Source organism: Talpa europaea, assembly GCF_964194135.1.
Source record: "Talpa europaea genome assembly, chromosome: 2".
NCBI lineage: Eukaryota > Metazoa > Chordata > Mammalia > Eulipotyphla > Talpidae > Talpa > Talpa europaea.
Window position 1 is genome coordinate 36,261,181 of NC_140068.1, and position 17,567 is coordinate 36,278,747.

General features: G+C 37.0%; 1 protein-coding gene across 1 annotated transcript in view; it reads left to right on the forward strand.

Moving 5' to 3' along the window:
- The window catches only part of ROS1 (ROS proto-oncogene 1, receptor tyrosine kinase), a gene marked incomplete at its 5' end in the record, with an annotated part of 105,732 nt that overhangs the window by 19,637 nt on the left and 68,528 nt on the right, over positions 1-17,567 (forward strand). The window contains 11 exons of the mRNA XM_084228398.1: positions 4,671-4,819; positions 5,504-5,642; positions 7,662-7,863; positions 8,481-8,557; positions 10,005-10,127; positions 10,287-10,471; positions 11,173-11,270; positions 13,023-13,519; positions 15,203-15,415; positions 16,136-16,246; positions 17,219-17,397. Coding sequence (XP_084084524.1) covers positions 4,671-4,819; positions 5,504-5,642; positions 7,662-7,863; positions 8,481-8,557; positions 10,005-10,127; positions 10,287-10,471; positions 11,173-11,270; positions 13,023-13,519; positions 15,203-15,415; positions 16,136-16,246; positions 17,219-17,397 — 1,973 coding nt within the window. The remainder of the gene's footprint in view (positions 1-4,670; positions 4,820-5,503; positions 5,643-7,661; positions 7,864-8,480; positions 8,558-10,004; positions 10,128-10,286; positions 10,472-11,172; positions 11,271-13,022; positions 13,520-15,202; positions 15,416-16,135; positions 16,247-17,218; positions 17,398-17,567) is intronic.

Genomic DNA, 17,567 nt, shown 5'->3' on the forward strand with positions numbered 1-17,567 from the left:
CCCAAATGTGAAGAAGGAGCTGAAAATTGATATACAAGAAGCAAGAAGAACACCAAACTTCCACGACGAAAGGAAAAATACAACAAGACACATAATAGTAAAGCTCCCAAGAATCCAGGACAAGGAAAAAATAATGAAGCTGGCAAGAGGGAAGAAACAGATAACATTCAAAGGAAAGCCAATCAGGCTGACATCAGACTTCTCCGAAGAAACACTACGGGCAAGGAGAGAGTGGAGGGACATAGTCAACAGACTCCAAGAAAACAGATGCCAACCAAGAATACTCTATCCCGCAAAGCTCTCCTTCCTCTTTGAAGAAAGAATATGGACCTTCCCAGACAAACAGAAACTCCGGAATTTCATTGCAAATAAACCCCCACTCCAAAAAATACTACAAGGAGTCCTAAAGCCAGAACCTCAGAGGGACGAATAACAATGAAAGAAGGCCAAAAAAAAAAAGTTATTAAAAGAATAAATAAATAAAATCAAAGGAAAGACAAACACAATGGCAAATACAGATGTTAACATATCAATATTAACTCTAAAAGTAAATGGAATAAACTCTTCAATAAAAAGACACAGAGTTGCATCCTGGATTAAGAAACAAAACCCAACCTTTTGCTGTCTCCAGGAAACACATTTAGCTACAAAAGATAAAAATAGGCTCAAAGTTAAAGGATGGAAAACAATCCTACAAGCAAATGGACCAAAAAAGAAAGCAGGAACAGCTATACTTATATCAGATAAAACAGATTTCAAACTCAAAAAGATAAAAAGAGACTCAAATGGTCACTGCATTATGATCAAGGGGACAATACTTCAAGAAGAAATAACACTCATTAACATATACTCACCAAACGAAGGAGCACCAAAATATATCAGACAACTGTTGTCCTCTCTGAAAACAGACATCAGAGAAAACACATACGTAGTGGCAGACTTCAACACACCACTATCAACAATGGATAGATCAACAAGACAAAAAATAAGTAAAGAAACCAAAGCTCTAAATAAGGACCTAGAGCAATTGGGCTTAACAGACATCTATAGAACACTAAACCCCCAAAAAACGGAGTACACATTTTTCTCAAGCGCACACGGATCATTCTCCAGGATCGATCACATACTGGGGCACAAGACAAACATCAACAGATACACCAAGATTGAAATCATATCAACCATCTTTTCTGACCATGAAGGCATCAAACTAGAAATAAACCATAAAAAGAAGGCAAGGAACTTTCCTACCTCATGGAGATTAAAAACCACACTATTGGAAGACCATTGGACTAATGAGGAGATCAAAGAAGAAATTAAAAAATTTTTTGAATTGAACGACAAGGAGGACACCAATATCCTAAATGTATGGGATGCAGCAAAAGCAGTAATAAGAGGAAAATATATAGCAATAGAAGCTCACATCAAGAAACAAGAAAGAACGCAAAGAAACAACCTAATCTCGAAGCTCAAAGATCTAGAAAAAGAACAACAAAAAAACCCCAAAACCAGTAGAAGAAAAGAAATAATAAAAACCAAAGCAGAAATAAATGAAATTGAAACTAAAAAAACAATCCAAAAGATCAATGAAACCAAGAGCTGGTTCTTTGAAAAAATCAATAAAATAGACAAACCCCTAGCCAGGCTCACAAAGGAAAAAAGGGAGAAAGCACAAATAAACAGGATCATCAATGAAAGAGGAGAAATCACAACGGACACAGCAGAAATCAAAAGAATAATCAGTAACTACTATGAACAGTTATATGGAAACAAGTTTAACAATCTAGAGGAGATGGACAAATTCCTACAACTCTACAATCACCCAAAGCTAGATAAAGAAGAAATAGAACACCTAAACAGACCAATTACAATTAGCGAAATTGAAATGGTAATCAAAAACCTCCCCAAAAACAAAAGCCCAGGACCTGATGGATTTACAAATGAATTCTACCAAACATTCAGAGACGAATTAGTGCCTGTCCTTCACAAACTCTTCCAAAAACTTGAGAAGGAAGGGACAATACCAAACACGTTTTATGAAGCCAACATTACACTAATACCAAAACCGAACAAGGACAACACAAAAAAGGAAAACTACAGGCCAATCTCCCTAATGAACACTGATGCAAAAATCCTCAATAAAATTTTAGCTATCAGAATCCAACAATGTATCCATAAGATAATTCACCATGACCAAGTAGGATTCATTCCAGGGGCACAAGGATGGTTTAACATCCGAAAATCAATCAACGTTATCCAACACATCAACAAAAAGAAATATAAAAACCATATGATAATATCAATAGATGCTGAGAAAGCTTTCGACAAAGTGCAACACCCATTCATGATAAAAGCCCTTGAAATTCTTGGGATACAAGGAACATACCTCAACATCATAAAGGCCATCTATGACAAGCCAACAGCCAGTATCATTCTCAATGGTGAAAAGCTGAAAGCAATTCCATTAAGATCTGGAACAAGACAAGGATGTCCACTCTCACCACTGCTTTTCAATATAATACTGGAAGTCCTAGCCAGGGCAATAAGACAAGAGAAAGACATCCAAGGAATCCAAATAGGAAAAGAAGAAGTCAAACTATCACTATTTGCAGACGATATGATATTATACATAGAGAACCCCAAAAACTCCACAGAAAAGCTAATTCAACTCATCAATCAGTTCAGTAAAGTGGCAGGATACAAAATCAACACGCAAAAGTCAGTAGCCTTCCTATACACAAACAATAAATCTGAAGAAGAAGAAATCAAAAAAACCATCCCTTTTGTTATTGAAACAAAAAAAATCAAATATTTGGGAATAAATCTAACAAAAGAGGTAAAGGACCTATACAAAGAAAACTATAAAACACTGTTAAAAGAAATAGAAGAAGACACAAAGAAATGGAGAGACATCCCCTGCTCATGGATTGGAAGAATAAACATTATTAAAATGGCCATCCTTCCAAAAGCAATATACAGATTCAATGCTATTCCAATCCAAATTTCAATGTCATTCTTCAAAGAAATAGAACAATTATTGATGAAATTCATATGGAATCACAAAAAACCCCGAATAGCCAAAGCTCTCCTGAAAAAAAAAGAAGGGAATGGAGGCATCACACTCCCAGACTTCAAAGTATACTACAAAGCCATAATCATCAAAACTGCATGGTATTGGAACAAGAACAGACATACAGACCAATGGAATCGAATAGAAAATCCAGAAATAAACCCACAGATTTATGGTCAACTAATCTTTGACAAAGGAGCAAAGAATATGCATTGGAGCAAAGAAAGTTTGTTCAATAAATGGTGCTGGGAAAACTGGGTCGCTACATGCAAAAGAATGAAGCTTGACCACTACCTCACACCATACACAAAAATCAACTCAAAATGGATTAAAGAACTAGACATAAGACCTGAAACCATAAAATATATAGAAGGAAATATAGGCAAAACACTACGTGATTTGCACATCAAAGACATCTTTACAGACACATCACCCAAAGCAGTGATAGTGAAGGCAAAGATAAACAGCTGGGACTACATCAAATTAAAGAGCTTCTGCACAGCAAAAGAGACAATAACAAAAACAAAGAGAAACCCCACCGACTGGGAGAACATTTTTGCACCCAACACTAATGATAAAGAACTGATCACAAAAATCTGCAAAGAGCTGATGAGACTCAACAACAACAAAGAAAATAATCCAGTCAAAAAATGGGCAGAAGAGCTAAAAAGAAACTTCTCTGAAGAGGAAATGCAAATGGCCAACAGGCATATGAAAAAATGTTCAACATCACTTGTCGTCAGGGAAATGCAAATCAAAACTACCATGAGATACCATCTCACACCAGTGAGAATGGCCCATATTAAAAAAACTAGCAACAACAAATGTTGGCGAGGGTGTGGAGAAAAAGGAACTCTTCTGCACTGTTGGTGGGAGTGCAAACTGGTCCAACCACTGTGGAAAGCTGTGTGGAGATTTCTGGACCTACTAAACATAGAGCTTCCATATGATCCAGCAATTCCACTCCTAGGTATTTACCCAAAGGACACAGAAACATCAATTCCAAAGAGCACCTGCACCCCTATGTTTATAGCAGCACTGTTTACAATAGCTAAGCTTTGGAAACAACCCAAATGCCCAAAAATAGATGACTGGATCAAGAAGATGTGGTACATATATACCATGGAATATTACTCAGCATTCAAAAAAGATAAACACATGCAATTTGCAGCAACATGGATGGCACTGGAAGGGATCATGCTCAGCGAAATAAGCCAAAAAGAAAGAGAAAAATACCGGATGGTCTCACTCATAGCAGGAATCTAGAAAACTTAAATAAGGGACCAGGAAAATGAATATAAGAAAGTGAAAATCAAAATCAACAAAAAACTATGAACCAGAGACACTTTTAGGGGGGCGGGGGCGGGAGGGGAGGGATTGGGGTCAGAATGGGGGGGCTGCAATTGTATGGGGAATATAACAATAAAATTTATAAAAAAAATAAATCAGTTGAATGTGTGCATCAGTTATTGATCAGGTGAGTGGTTGTGGGAAGATGGAGCTGTGGCAAGAGACTGCTGAGGACAACAGATGAAATAGGCACAAGCTCTCCTGCTTGGCTAGGCAGGGGTACATGGTGGATGAAATCTTGTTTTCTTTCCAGAAAATGCTGATCTCCCCACTGCACCTTTTGCTTCTTCCATTGGAAGTCATAGTGTGACACTACGATGGAAATCTGCCAACATCTCTGGAGTAAAATATATCATACAGTGGAAATACACACAGCTTTCGGGAAGCTGGACTTACACTGAGGTATGAGAAGCTGCCAATGTACCTAGACATAGGTTTCCCCCCCCAAATTATTAAAAATGCCAAATTGCTGTATATAATTATAAGCATAAAATATTCTAGATACTCATAAAATGAATAGGTGGATTGGATGAACTTTAATCATTGCTACTCTGTAACATGTTTATGCCAAACCCTTTATTTTATGAGGGAAACATTGGATATAGTGATTTTTTTCTTCAGCATAGCGTCATTCACCAACTACAAATATCATTGGTCATTATCTGACTCCTGAAATGCTTTCAACATGGTTGGAAGGCAAGAAGATTCTCACAGATGGTTGTTCCATTTGGAAGTGTTGTGTAGAGTGTCATTCAGGATTCTCCTTTTTAGGAAAGCATCAACAAAATGAGGGAAAAACAGTTCTAAGACACCAAGTATAATAGCATAGAAAAACAAAAGCTTAGATTCAACAGAATTGAATCTATAATATCGCAATTTTGAATAAGGAAAGACTTGGTGTGAGTTGCACAGACTGATATTAGGATGACTTGGCTTTGAGCGCCAAGTTGCTTCTACATTTGGTCTGGCAGTCCTGGATTAACCAATATCCAGAAAGCCAGCCATTACCTATAGGTCTTTACTTTCAAGTCACACTGTACAGTAATGATGCTATCAATGCTGATTATCGATCTCTTGTTAATCTAGGCCGTGTCCAATTTCTCATATGTGGTACAGTCTCTGCATCCCTTCACTGAGTATACTTTTCGAGTGGTTTGGATTTTCACAGCTCAGTTGCAGTTATATTCTCCCCCAAGTTCCAGTTATAGAACTCATCCTTCTGGAGGTATGATGTCACACGTGCTTATGGGAATAAGGACATTATCCCAAAGTGTTGGTTTAGCTTGTTTTAAGAAATGAAATACATTTATTTTTTCATTAACAGTCATTCAACAGTTGAGGACCTATGTGCTAAGTAGTGTTCTAAGTTATTACCATACCTTGGGGTATGGTAATATTCCTGCCTGTGGAGCTCACCTTTTAATGTAGAAGGAATACTATAAGCAGAAACCGTTGTAAATAAGGAAAGAATATTGTAAATGGGAAGGTGTTGTGTACTATGGTAAGGGGACTATTTTGAGCTGGGTCTGACCTTTAAGGGATTAGAAGTAGGGACACGAGGGAAGGAGAGTCAGGTGGCAAATTCAATAAAGTGGTCAGAATCAACCTCAGTCAACAGCAAGTCCATATAACCTCTAGGTATTTCAGACCTTCTAGTGTGTATCCTTTTCATGGATGGTAACTCACTCTTCAATTTTCTCTCACTTTTAGCTACATCAAAACTTATATAAAATTACCTGTTTTGTGTTCCATTGCCTCATGGTCCTAGTCTCTTTTAGCTCCAGGAAATACATGATTTTAGAGGGTATTTATTGCCTCTTAATTGGGGTTATTATGAAAGTAATTTCTTAATCAAGTTGAATGGTTATTCCTTGCTTAACCTGACCAGTCTTTTAGGGAGGATTTTTTTTTTTTTGACTGAGGTAACATTGGTTTACAACACTGTATGATTTAGGAGAGCAGCTTCATACCTCCGCAGATGTATGTCACCACAGCACACCTTCACCAAAGCTGCTGCAGTCCTTTAAAATACCCTATTGGGTCTATGGAGAATTTGGGGGGCAAGATTTGAACGAAAGTAAGTTTGTCTTGTAGGTGGCATCCTACTTGCTTGAAGTAGAATAGATCGTGTCTGGGCATTATCCTAACGAATTAGATTTTCTGACATTTTCATTCTCATTAGTGGGAGATAATTCCCACTCCCCTGTTCATCGGAGTGACTGAGGGCATGGAGTAGAGAAGTGTTGCAATGGTGTTTGTGTTTGCCAAAGATTAGTCTGAGAATTGGGAAGGAATTGGATCAGAAAAAGACTGAGTGATTTATTGAGTTTTTTTTTTTTAAACTCACCCAAGGCGAGGGCTGAACAGTATTAATTCTCCCAACTTTAATGAGTCAGGGGTGATAAAACAGCATATGCCAAAAGTGTTCAGAGGGGGAGAATCTGCTCAAGAGCACAATGATTTCAAGTATGACTTTCTATGAAAACAGAAAATGAAAAAGGGTTCAGGGGATGGGAGGTATGAAAAATAGATGGAGACATGGATAAAAGGCAGATTGTTAGATTGTTTTCTTATCTGTTCTTTGAGTGGATGCTTAGCTAATTAATGCATGCTCTTTTAATCCACTACAAGAGAAGGTATACTGCTAAATCAACTTGGATTCCAAGGGACCGTGGGAGCTGGGCTAAGGAAGATATAGTCTGGGTCATCAGAGCTGATGCCAGCAAAAGTGAAGCAGATTGTTCTAATTCAGGCTTATCTGAACTATATCTTCAACTGAACTGGCCAGACCATCCCACCCTCCTGAGGGAAAAGGCCCCAGGACCCACTTCTTTCAACTCATGTTAATCATTGACTCCAGATTCCTTTGCTACTGATTCTTTTTTTCTTCCTAACTGGGTGCATTCCTACCTTTCAACTCATTTAGGTCACTGGAAACTTCTGACAATTTTTTCTAGACTTGTTATCCTCTTTGTATACTTCCACATTTAATTTTATTTCATAAATAGAATTGAGGAGGAGAAAAAAATTGAGTGATTCCTTAGGAAAGTAGCTAACTAGTATAATTTAGGGATAAAGAGTTGTAGCTCATACATCTTTTACTACCTTCTCTGACTTATTTTGAATGTTGATAAAAATATTGAATGCTGATTGAAAAATCTCAATAAAAACATTTTTCTATCCTAGTTAAAAACATAAACCCTGTAAATTTTTCTGCTGGCTTTGTTACCATTATTTCTTCTAGTTCCTGAAGCAGCTCCTTTCATTAGAAATATTGAGAGCTCAAGTCCGGACACGGTGGAAGTCAGCTGGGCACCACCCCAGTTTCCAGGTGGACCTATTTTGGGTTATAACTTAAGACTGATCAGCAAAAATCAAAAATTAGATTCAGGGACACAGAGAACCAGTTTCCAGTTTTACTCCACTCTACCAAATACCACCTACAGGTAAGAATTATGTCTGCAGGTTTAGCAATTATTTAAGAAATATGGCTAAGAATAATTTAAATGTGTTTTGAGGAGCACCTTTGGCTTTTGATATTGGGTTGAAGTTTTTGTGGTTTTCTTCAAGTTTATATATTTAGTAGATTATATCATCCTAAACAAAACATTCTCATGTATTTTTCTGTTATATTCAGAGGACTCTTATAAAAATGAACAAAGACATAAATCTCATGAATATCATTTCCTCATTTAATCTAACATGAAAAAAATAAAGAGGTGCTATTCTGTTAATGGTATTTCTTATTAACCATTGAGGGATTATTTTATTATTGTTAGCTTTTCTAACATTTACTAAGGTCTCTTTAAATTAGGGTAGAAATAGGGGTCATGCAGATAGTGGAGTTCAATTTTTGACCTCTGTGACCCTGAACTATCCTATGGGGAAGGCAAATAAGGATGTGATTAATGGTCATTTTAGTGCTGAGCAGTGGCGCCAAGTAATTAGATACACATATTGCCACATTGTCCTTTAAACAGAAATGTTATTGCTCTTTCTATTTTTATCTCATGTTCACACCATGCCATGTGAAACACATCTTTCTAAATTATTTTTGGAATAGGTTTTCTATTGCAGCAGTAAATGAAGTTGGTGAGGGGCCAGAAGCAGAATCTAATATTACCACTCCATCCCTAGCAGGTATGGCTTGCGGATGCTCAATCTGTTCCAAGGGAATTGAGGGGGTGGCAAGGGTGAGCTCAGAGGTCCTGGGTCACCCGGTAGGCCTCAAGACCCTATCTCTTCTGCCCAAATGGACACTTATTTTTTGGGTAGTTGGTAAGTTTTCAATTTTAAGTGAGTTCCAGTATTTGACAAAGAGAGGTAAGTTGTCAGATCAAAACTTTTCACATTAGAATTTAGGAATTTAGAAGCTAGAATGAAAACATTTAGGGATTAAAAAAAGAGCCTCAAGCAAATCTTTGATTTCAGTTGAAATCACTGGTAATGGTAACACATCTATATACTTAGGGTATACCTGTAACCTTTCTGAACTATCTCCCATTTTTCAGTATGTATGATCTTTCAATACATATCAGATATCCTTTTCTTCTCTAGTCTCCAAGGTTTTTAAATGTATCTGGACTTAATAAATTACTTGTCACCATTTTGAATCGTCAATCCCCAAATTAACTTTTGTAATCATTTAATATGTAATTTTTTTTGGCTTTAGCATTTTAACAAGGATCTTGAGAAATGGGATACTTAATGCATGATGCCTATGTTAGCAAAAGTCAGATGAAAGTGCTTTCTAAGAAGCAATGGAAATATTTCCGGGAAATTAGCAAAGGTGTTTTAAATAACACACCAAGATTCAGAATTCTAGAATTCTATTCTCTATTTTTGCTAGAACCCAATTTTCTGATTTGACCACCCCTTACCCTAACTTTCACATGACTATGCCAGTGAGTACTGCATGTCATCTATCACCAGCTTTTAGTTTTTTGGCTATTACTAAACTCTAGGAAAGGGGAGGTATTTTTGTTATGCCAAAAGCATGTCCAAAGGATGAGTTAAATATAGAGTAGGCTTAAGGTTAGTACTCCGACTATTGCATAACATTTATTAATTGCCCTGAAAGTATTCAACAAAGCACACTGCATCAATCTCTAGTAGAACAGGATATCAGGCAGAGTTTTGCAGTCATTAAATTTCATTTCTCTAAGGACTTTTCTACTTCAAAGGGAGAGATATTGAAGATAACCAATGTCTGTCTATATGTGTGTGTTATTCAATAACTCACTTTGGTCTTGGTTAGACTACCTCTACCAAGAAGTCAAGGATAATGAGCTGAGTTCCTGTTCGGGCAAGGCTGTTGGGAATGGTGATACAACATATAATGTTATTGTGGGGACTTTTAGGGACACATACACATAAGTCATACTTGATTGACATTATACTAGTTACCCCAAATCATAGAATAATGTGATTTATACCACAAATGAAATACCCCAGTGTCTTAAAAAAATAATCTGATCAACTTCTTTCAATTTCTAGTCCCCATGTTTTGAAATGTGGTGTTGATCTTTGTGTGCCTATGTGGAAATGGTTGATTTATCTGTCTTAAATCATGGTCATTGGTTTTTAGTTCAAGAAGAGGAACAATGGCTCTTTTTATCCAGAAAAACTTCTCTAAGAAAGAGATCTTTAAAACATTTAGTAGATGAAGCACATTGCCTTCAGTCAGATGCTATCCACCATAATATTACAGGTTAGTATAATATAAATGTGTTAAGATAAAAAGAAAAATCCAGGTTTAGTTCTATTTTATGTCTCTTTATTAAAATCTAAAGAAATAAATTCTCTTTTATGTAAGTTTTTGTGTTGTTTGTTTTATCGTAACTCACATGTATTTGCATGCCTCTTCCAGGAATATCAGTTAATGTCCACCAGCAAGCTGTTTATTTCTCTGAAGGAACTCTCATATGGGTGAAGGAGGCTCCTGACATGTCCAGCATGTCTGACCTAAGAGTTTTTTACAGGGGTTCAGGATTCATTTCTTCCATCTCTGTAGACTGGCTTTATCAGAAAATGTATTTCATCATGGATGAACTGGTTAGTCTGAAAATTTAAACTGAATAGACAGATATTTGCATTCATGTGCATATTGACAAAATATATTCTTTCATTCAATAAATACTTGTTAAGTGCTTAAGATGTTTTAGACATTCATTAACAAACGAATCATGAGTTGGTCTATAAGAGTGTCTTCACATTACCTAATATTAGTCTTAGCTTTTCATCACTTTTATATTTTTAGAGTCATGAATTAAAACTAGTGATGATCCATCTTCTGAAAGATAGTGGTGGTAACTATATTAGTGGGACGGTTCATTGTGATCAGAACCGGCTGCAAACATTTAAATTATATAAAACAAGGGATAACTTTAGTCAGTTTCTAAAGAGACAGTATCACTGAAATCTTTCAGAAGGCACAGTCTTGATGTATTTCAAGTTTTCTTCTTATCACAATAAACAGGTTTATTACTATGGCTGGAAGCCCATAATCTTGGATCAAATTAAATATTAAAACTATAGCTTAATATTTAGTTGAATGCCTTCACAAGCCAGGAAAATAGGCATTTCATTGATGCCAATAGAACATAAACTCAGAAGAATGGATATAAAAATGACTTAAAAATCTTTTGAAAAGTGATCAGCAACTAATTCTAAGCAAGGAACAGATTCTGGACGAATATTTGCTGGCTTTATTGAATATAGACACTAATCCTACTGATGTATTTTTTATACTCTAGGTATGTGTCTGTGATTTAGAGAACTGTTCAAACAGTGAGGAAATTACTCCCCCCTTCATTAATGCACCTCAAAAAATTGTGGTTGATTCATACAATGGGTAAGTGTTAGTCTTATAAATATGAATTCTCTTCCATTGGCAAGAATCTTTGGGAAACTTGCTTGCTAAGGAAACATCATATTACAGATGAAGCAATCTAGGTATCTCATTTCAAATTTAATTAAATCTAGGCAAAGTCTTCATTCTGTAGAGCCAGGAGGAAATTCTTTCAAAGTTGATCTACAGCTTCTCTAGTTAAGTAGTTTTTTTTTTTTAATATTTATTTTATACAAGATTGATTGATTGATTGATTTATACAAGCACTGGGCACAGTCAGAAGTGCGGGAGGGTGAGAGAATTCACCAGAGCCAGAGCAGGGAGCAGAGCAGGCAGAAGGACCGAAGTACACTGCTGAGGGGAGCAGCGGGCAGCAGGAGAGGAGAGGTCTGCGCACCATGTGGGACCCTCCTCCAGTGGCCGGGGAGCAGCTGGGGATCGAACCGGCGCTGCAGAGGCAGCGGGCAGCTTCGCAACCCAGCGCTCAACCGCTGCGCCACCGGGGAGGCCCTCTAGTTAAGTAGTTTTCCCTCTGTCCTTTACAGTAAAATATGAGTACACAGGAAAGAACTCATGTCTGGAACTCAGGTACTGGGATTGTCATTCTGGATTTTATGACCCTGCAATGCCCCATGAGAACCTCTTTCTGCCTCTGTTTCCTCTGTTTTTATTTTTTTGAGCAGTCCAGCTCCAGTTCATCTCTTTGGTTTGGTTCTCATAGCTATCAAGAGACATTTATTGAGGATGCTTCTAGCATCCAACATAAGAGATAGGAATTGATGGCTAATAATCAGTGAGAATTCTCCATTACAAATAACTATTTCCTCTCTACTGCAAATGAAATGGAAACTTTTTAGCTTAGTTGTGCTGCCTTGAGTAAGAAACTTCATGTCTGTGACCTAGGTTTATCCTTTAACATGAGGAAGAAAGTAATACCAATCAATTGGGTTATTTTGAAGATGAAATGAGGTATTTATTGTGAATGTATTTTTTGATCACCAAATGCACATAAATGTGAAGGATGAAAACAGGAAGTTGTTTTGGGGTTTTCCTTAAATATTGCCAATAATAGCAGATTAATAATAAGATATTAATGCTTATAAAATCAAGCTTTTTCCTTCTTATAGAAATAGTTATTTTTGTTTTGAATTAAAGAAAAAATGCAGCCCATAACACTTGTTATTTCTCACAATTGACTTTCTTGAAGATTGTTCATTGATTTAAAATCAAATTTTCCTATTCACATTAATTCATAATGTATTAGCTACTTCTTTTAATGTCATAGGCTTATGTAAACAATTGAATTATAGAATATTTACAAAAAAAATCTGTGACCTAGGGCAAGTCCTTTTGATTCCCTGGATCTTATTTTCCTCATTTGTAAAAGCTTATGTAAGAACCTTTGAAATGTAACTTTGTTGCTAACAATTATACAAAAATGACTCATTTTGAGGATTATCTTCATCAATTAAATCAATCATTCAAGATGCATCTCAGTGAAGTCTTTGACAGCTGCTTTTTCTCAAAGCATTAAAACTGAGGTGGAGCTTTTCCAGTATTCCAATTTCTAACTTAAATGAATGGAGGATATCTCTAGTAAATACCTGTACCCTTTTGCACCTTGAGAAATCTTGTCCTTAGCCACTCCAAAGATTTATGATTCTGATGGCACAACAGGATAAAGTAATGAACTGAAAAGGTTACTCATCTACCATTGCATTGAATCATGCCACACTTCTTTTGTTCCTTTGTCAGGTATGTCTTTTATCTCCTGAGAGATGGCATTTATAAAGTAGATCTCCCTGTGTCACCTGGCCGGGGCTCTGAAGTGGTGCGTATTGTGGAGAGTTGCACATTAAAGGACTTTGCAGTAAAGCCACAGTCCAAGCGAATAATTTACTTCAATGACACGGCCCACAGCTTCATGTCAACATTTCTGGATGGCTCTGCTTCCCATCTTGTCCTGCCTCAAACTGTCTTTGCTGAAGTGAAGAGCTTTGCTTGTGAAAACAATGACTTCCTGGTCACAGATGGAAAGGCCGTTTTCCAACAAGACTCTTCATCTTTTAATGAGTTCATTGTGGGATGTGACCTGAGTCACATAGAAGAATTTGGGTTCAGTAACTTGGTCATCTTTGGTTCTCACACCCAGCCGCATCCCCTCCCTGGCCGCCCGCAGCAACTCTCAGTTCTGTTTGGCTCCCACCAGGCCCGGGTCCAGTGGAAGCCTCCTGCCCTCGCCATAGGAGCCAGTGAGTGCCCTGCCCTCAGCATGACTACTAGCCTTGCTGGAGGGAAAGGAAAACTTGAACTGTTTGACATTGTGACTCAGTTTTGAGTCCCCTCATGTGATTCTATCATCACTTGCTTCTGTCATCAACCAGAAGGGATATTCAGCTGAAAAAAAAAAAAAAAACCAAAAGTGTTTTCAGGGCCTCTCTGGTGGCCTAGGGGTTAAGTCTCAGCACTATCAACTTAGGCTATGGCCTAAGTTCCATTCCAGGTCAGAGAGCTAACCCACATCTGGCACAGGAAACCTCTCCTGTCTCACCCACTGCTCTCTGCAGCAGTGTATTTCAGTAGATCTGTTGCTCCCTACTCTGTCTCTGGTGAATCCTTTCACCCCCAGCACCTCTTGCCTAGACTTCAGTTCTACACATACAGACACACACACACTCACAAATGTGTTTTTCTATTCTGCATTTTAAGTTTCGCTTTGGGAAGATTTCCATATTTATCATGTATATGCCAATAGAATATCTTGAACATTTCTACACATACACACAGGTGTTTTTCTATTTGTTCTGCATTTACTAATTTAGTTTTGGGAAGATTTCCATATTTATCATGTATATGCCAATAGAATGTCTTGAACATTTCTTGAGTGTCTAGAAGGAGCCATACACTGGCATTCTAGTCTGAGCCAGTATAGAAGCCAGTGGGATAGTGTTCTGTTTGAGATTTTCATGCATTGAGATTTGCATAGATTTGAGCAACTCTCTAAAATTCTCTAAACTTGAACTTCCATCTCTGGAGGGCAGTATGTATGGTGCATAAACAGATTTTGGAGCCAGCCTGCATGGATTCAAAGATTCAAAGATGGTATTTCCATTAGTTAGTGAACAGCCCTGGACAAATTATTTAACCATGCCATGCATCTGAAAAATGGGAATATTAATGATATTTTTCTATGGAATTGTCATATAGATTAACTTAAGATACCTGGGTAGAACACTTGGAACAGTATCTAGCCCAGAAGTTAAACTTTTTCTATTGAGGAAGGAGCAGCTTTGTGAGTCATTTGGTCTCTGTTACAGCTACTCTGCCCTAGTATTGTGTGTATAGTCATAGATAATATGTAAATGAGTCACCATGGCTATGTTCCACTACAATTTATTTTTCAAAGCAGGTAGTAGGCAAATTTGGCCTGTAGGCTATAGTTTGCCAACCACTGGTCCCCTAAAGTATTCAGCAAACAGACTTTTTTAAAACTTTAAGATAAAGTTAATTATGCCTGTTTGTTCCATATCTCAAAGATGGCTAAAAAGTAACAGGCTTTTTTTTTTTTTTAATTTGGTTTGCACCTCTTGGAGAAAAGTGCTATACAAAATTAGCAATTTATCATTCAGCAATTGTCTACTCGGAACCTGGTTAGACCAGTGGTCTTAAAGAAAACCCCTCTGCCAATTCTATGCTGCAGATGTGCAGCTTTGACTGAAAATATTACCCTCTGATTTGATGGGAATGAGGTTTCCTTCAAAGGGGCAAAATAATTAGGATGGGTGGGACAGACATGATGCTAGTCATAGCTCTGATGATTGTTGGGGTAAAGGTATTATTATAGCCCAATTTCCTTTCCATTCACACCATGATCCTTTGTTTGCCCTTGCTGATGTCATCTTAAGTCAGTAATATTGTTTAATTCATCTGATTAGGCCCTTCCGCCTGGCAGAACTGGACTTACGATGTGAAACTATCAAGCCAAGACTTCCCAGAAATCACTCATGTTTTTTCTAACATAAGTGGGACCATGCTTAATGTACCCCAGCTGCAGAGTGCTATGAAATACACGGTGTCTGTGAGAGCAAGTTCTCCCAAGGGGTCAGGCCCTTGGTCAGAGCCCTCGGTGGGTACTACTCTGGTGCCAGGTGAGAAAATGTCTTTGATTTAGGGAATGATTCTGACAAAAAAGGAGTATTTCCTATGCCCTTTAAAATTCCTCACCTCATTATGGTAGAGAAAGTAGAAGAAGAGTGTGCTGGCCTCTTGACTAAATTACTTTGAGATAGGGATTAGGAAAGCAAGTAAGGCACTGTATGACTTTTAATTTGCTTCTAAAAACCTGCTATTTAAACTCTTCCAAGATATTTGATGAAACAATATAGTTTTCTTCTGACTTTTTCTTTTCTTATGATTTATTGAAAAATAGCACCTCTTATACTCTGCAGGTCATGGTGAGAGAAGTTGAGGGGCAGGGAATTATGTTGAATTCTGTCCTCTTGGCTGAAGGAAAATAGAAGATAACTGTACTGTTTGCCTACTGTTATCACAATTGCATCTGGGTGTACTAAGTGGGATTGTGGTTACCAGTATCCAAAGCAAAACAATAAATAATTTACACACTATGATATTGCTATAGAGGCAACATTACCACCCACTTTCCTTCATATTCAATTTCAGAGATTTGTATAAAAATAAAATACTTAATATGATAGTTCTATTAAGCAGGTATTACTCATATCCTTCCATAGTATTTTTCAAAATGTTGATATCCTTTTACTTTATAAAGGAAATATGGGGCATAAGAGATGTACCTTAAAAAGTATATTTTCAATGATATATATATATATTTTTTATTTATCAAACAGCTAAAGAGCCACCATTTATTATGGCTGTGAAAGAAGATGGACTTTGGAGTAAACCATTAAATAGCTTTGGCCCAGGAGAATTCTTATCCTCTGATATAGGAAATGTGTCAGGTACACACCAAATTCCTTATTCACTTGGAGGATAGGTTTCTATTCAGAAGTCTTCTAAGCTATTTAATAAATCAAAAGAGCTGAGTGTTTTAGGTCAATAATGAAAGGAAAAAAATATTGACTGACTATCCTGCCAGTAATGCTATTAAGAAATGTCAGTTCTCAATAGGAATGCTATTTATCATTTCACAAAATGTGAGGTTATTTACTGATTTATGCCCATTTGAGGAAAGCTTTGATAGTCTTCTCACGTATTTTAATATATCAATATTGTCTCACAGTAAAAGCTTATCTTGTTCCACTAAGATTTATTATGAATTTAAGACTGGAGAATGGCTGCATGAAGTTCTAAATCAAAGAAAAAATTCTTAATAAGGAAGATTATTAAGGAACAAGTCAGTAATTTTGCTCAGAACACATTAGAATGAAGAAGTTTTCATTCCAGATAGTATAACAGTGGTCTGGCCTGAAGATGACATCTTCTCTAAATAGCTCTATTAGCTGTTTAATTGGCTATTAAAGTACATATGACCAAAATATAGTAGGACTTAAGATTCAAGGACTTAAGAGGCAGTGTGTTTTGGAGTTGGCTTGAATCTGTGCTTCCCCTCTTTCCATCGGTGAGACCTTGGGGAGAACATATTATCTCCCTGAGTCTTGGGTTTGCCATGTCAAAAAATGGGGCTAATTCCTACTTGATTTGCTTTCAGAATTAAGTAAGACAAGTGACTGTGACAATCTTTGACCAAAAGGAGATGTTCAGATGAAGATTAGTTCTATTCCCCAGTCCCAAGGATTAAGATTTGGGATAACATTATTGAAATTTTCTCAATATATCTTTGCTGTCCTAGTGAATTTCTAAGTTAGTAGGTGCTTTAAAATTGTATAGCTGTGCTTGTGTGTTTTGCTGACTGACTATGGTTATGCTAGCATACATGAAAGGTAACTGCTACCAATTCACTTTGTTTTAAGACATGGATTGGTATAACAACAGCCTCTACTATAGCGACAAGAGAGGTGATGTTTACATGTGGCTACTGAATGGGACTGACACCACAGAGAATTATCACATACCCAACATCGCAGGTGCAGGGGCTTTAGCTTTCGAGTGGCTGGGTCACTTTCTCTACTGGGCTGGGAAGACATACGTGGTAAGTTAATACTCTGTATTCTGGATGCTTGAGAACAATGCCCATGCACTCCAGTGAATTGCATGTCATTTTCTTGATTTTTTCATACTTGTGTACAACCTATCCTATTACATTTAATATTTATGTCTAAATTCTAAATTAAAATGCATTTATGTGTAAACGAAATTTTA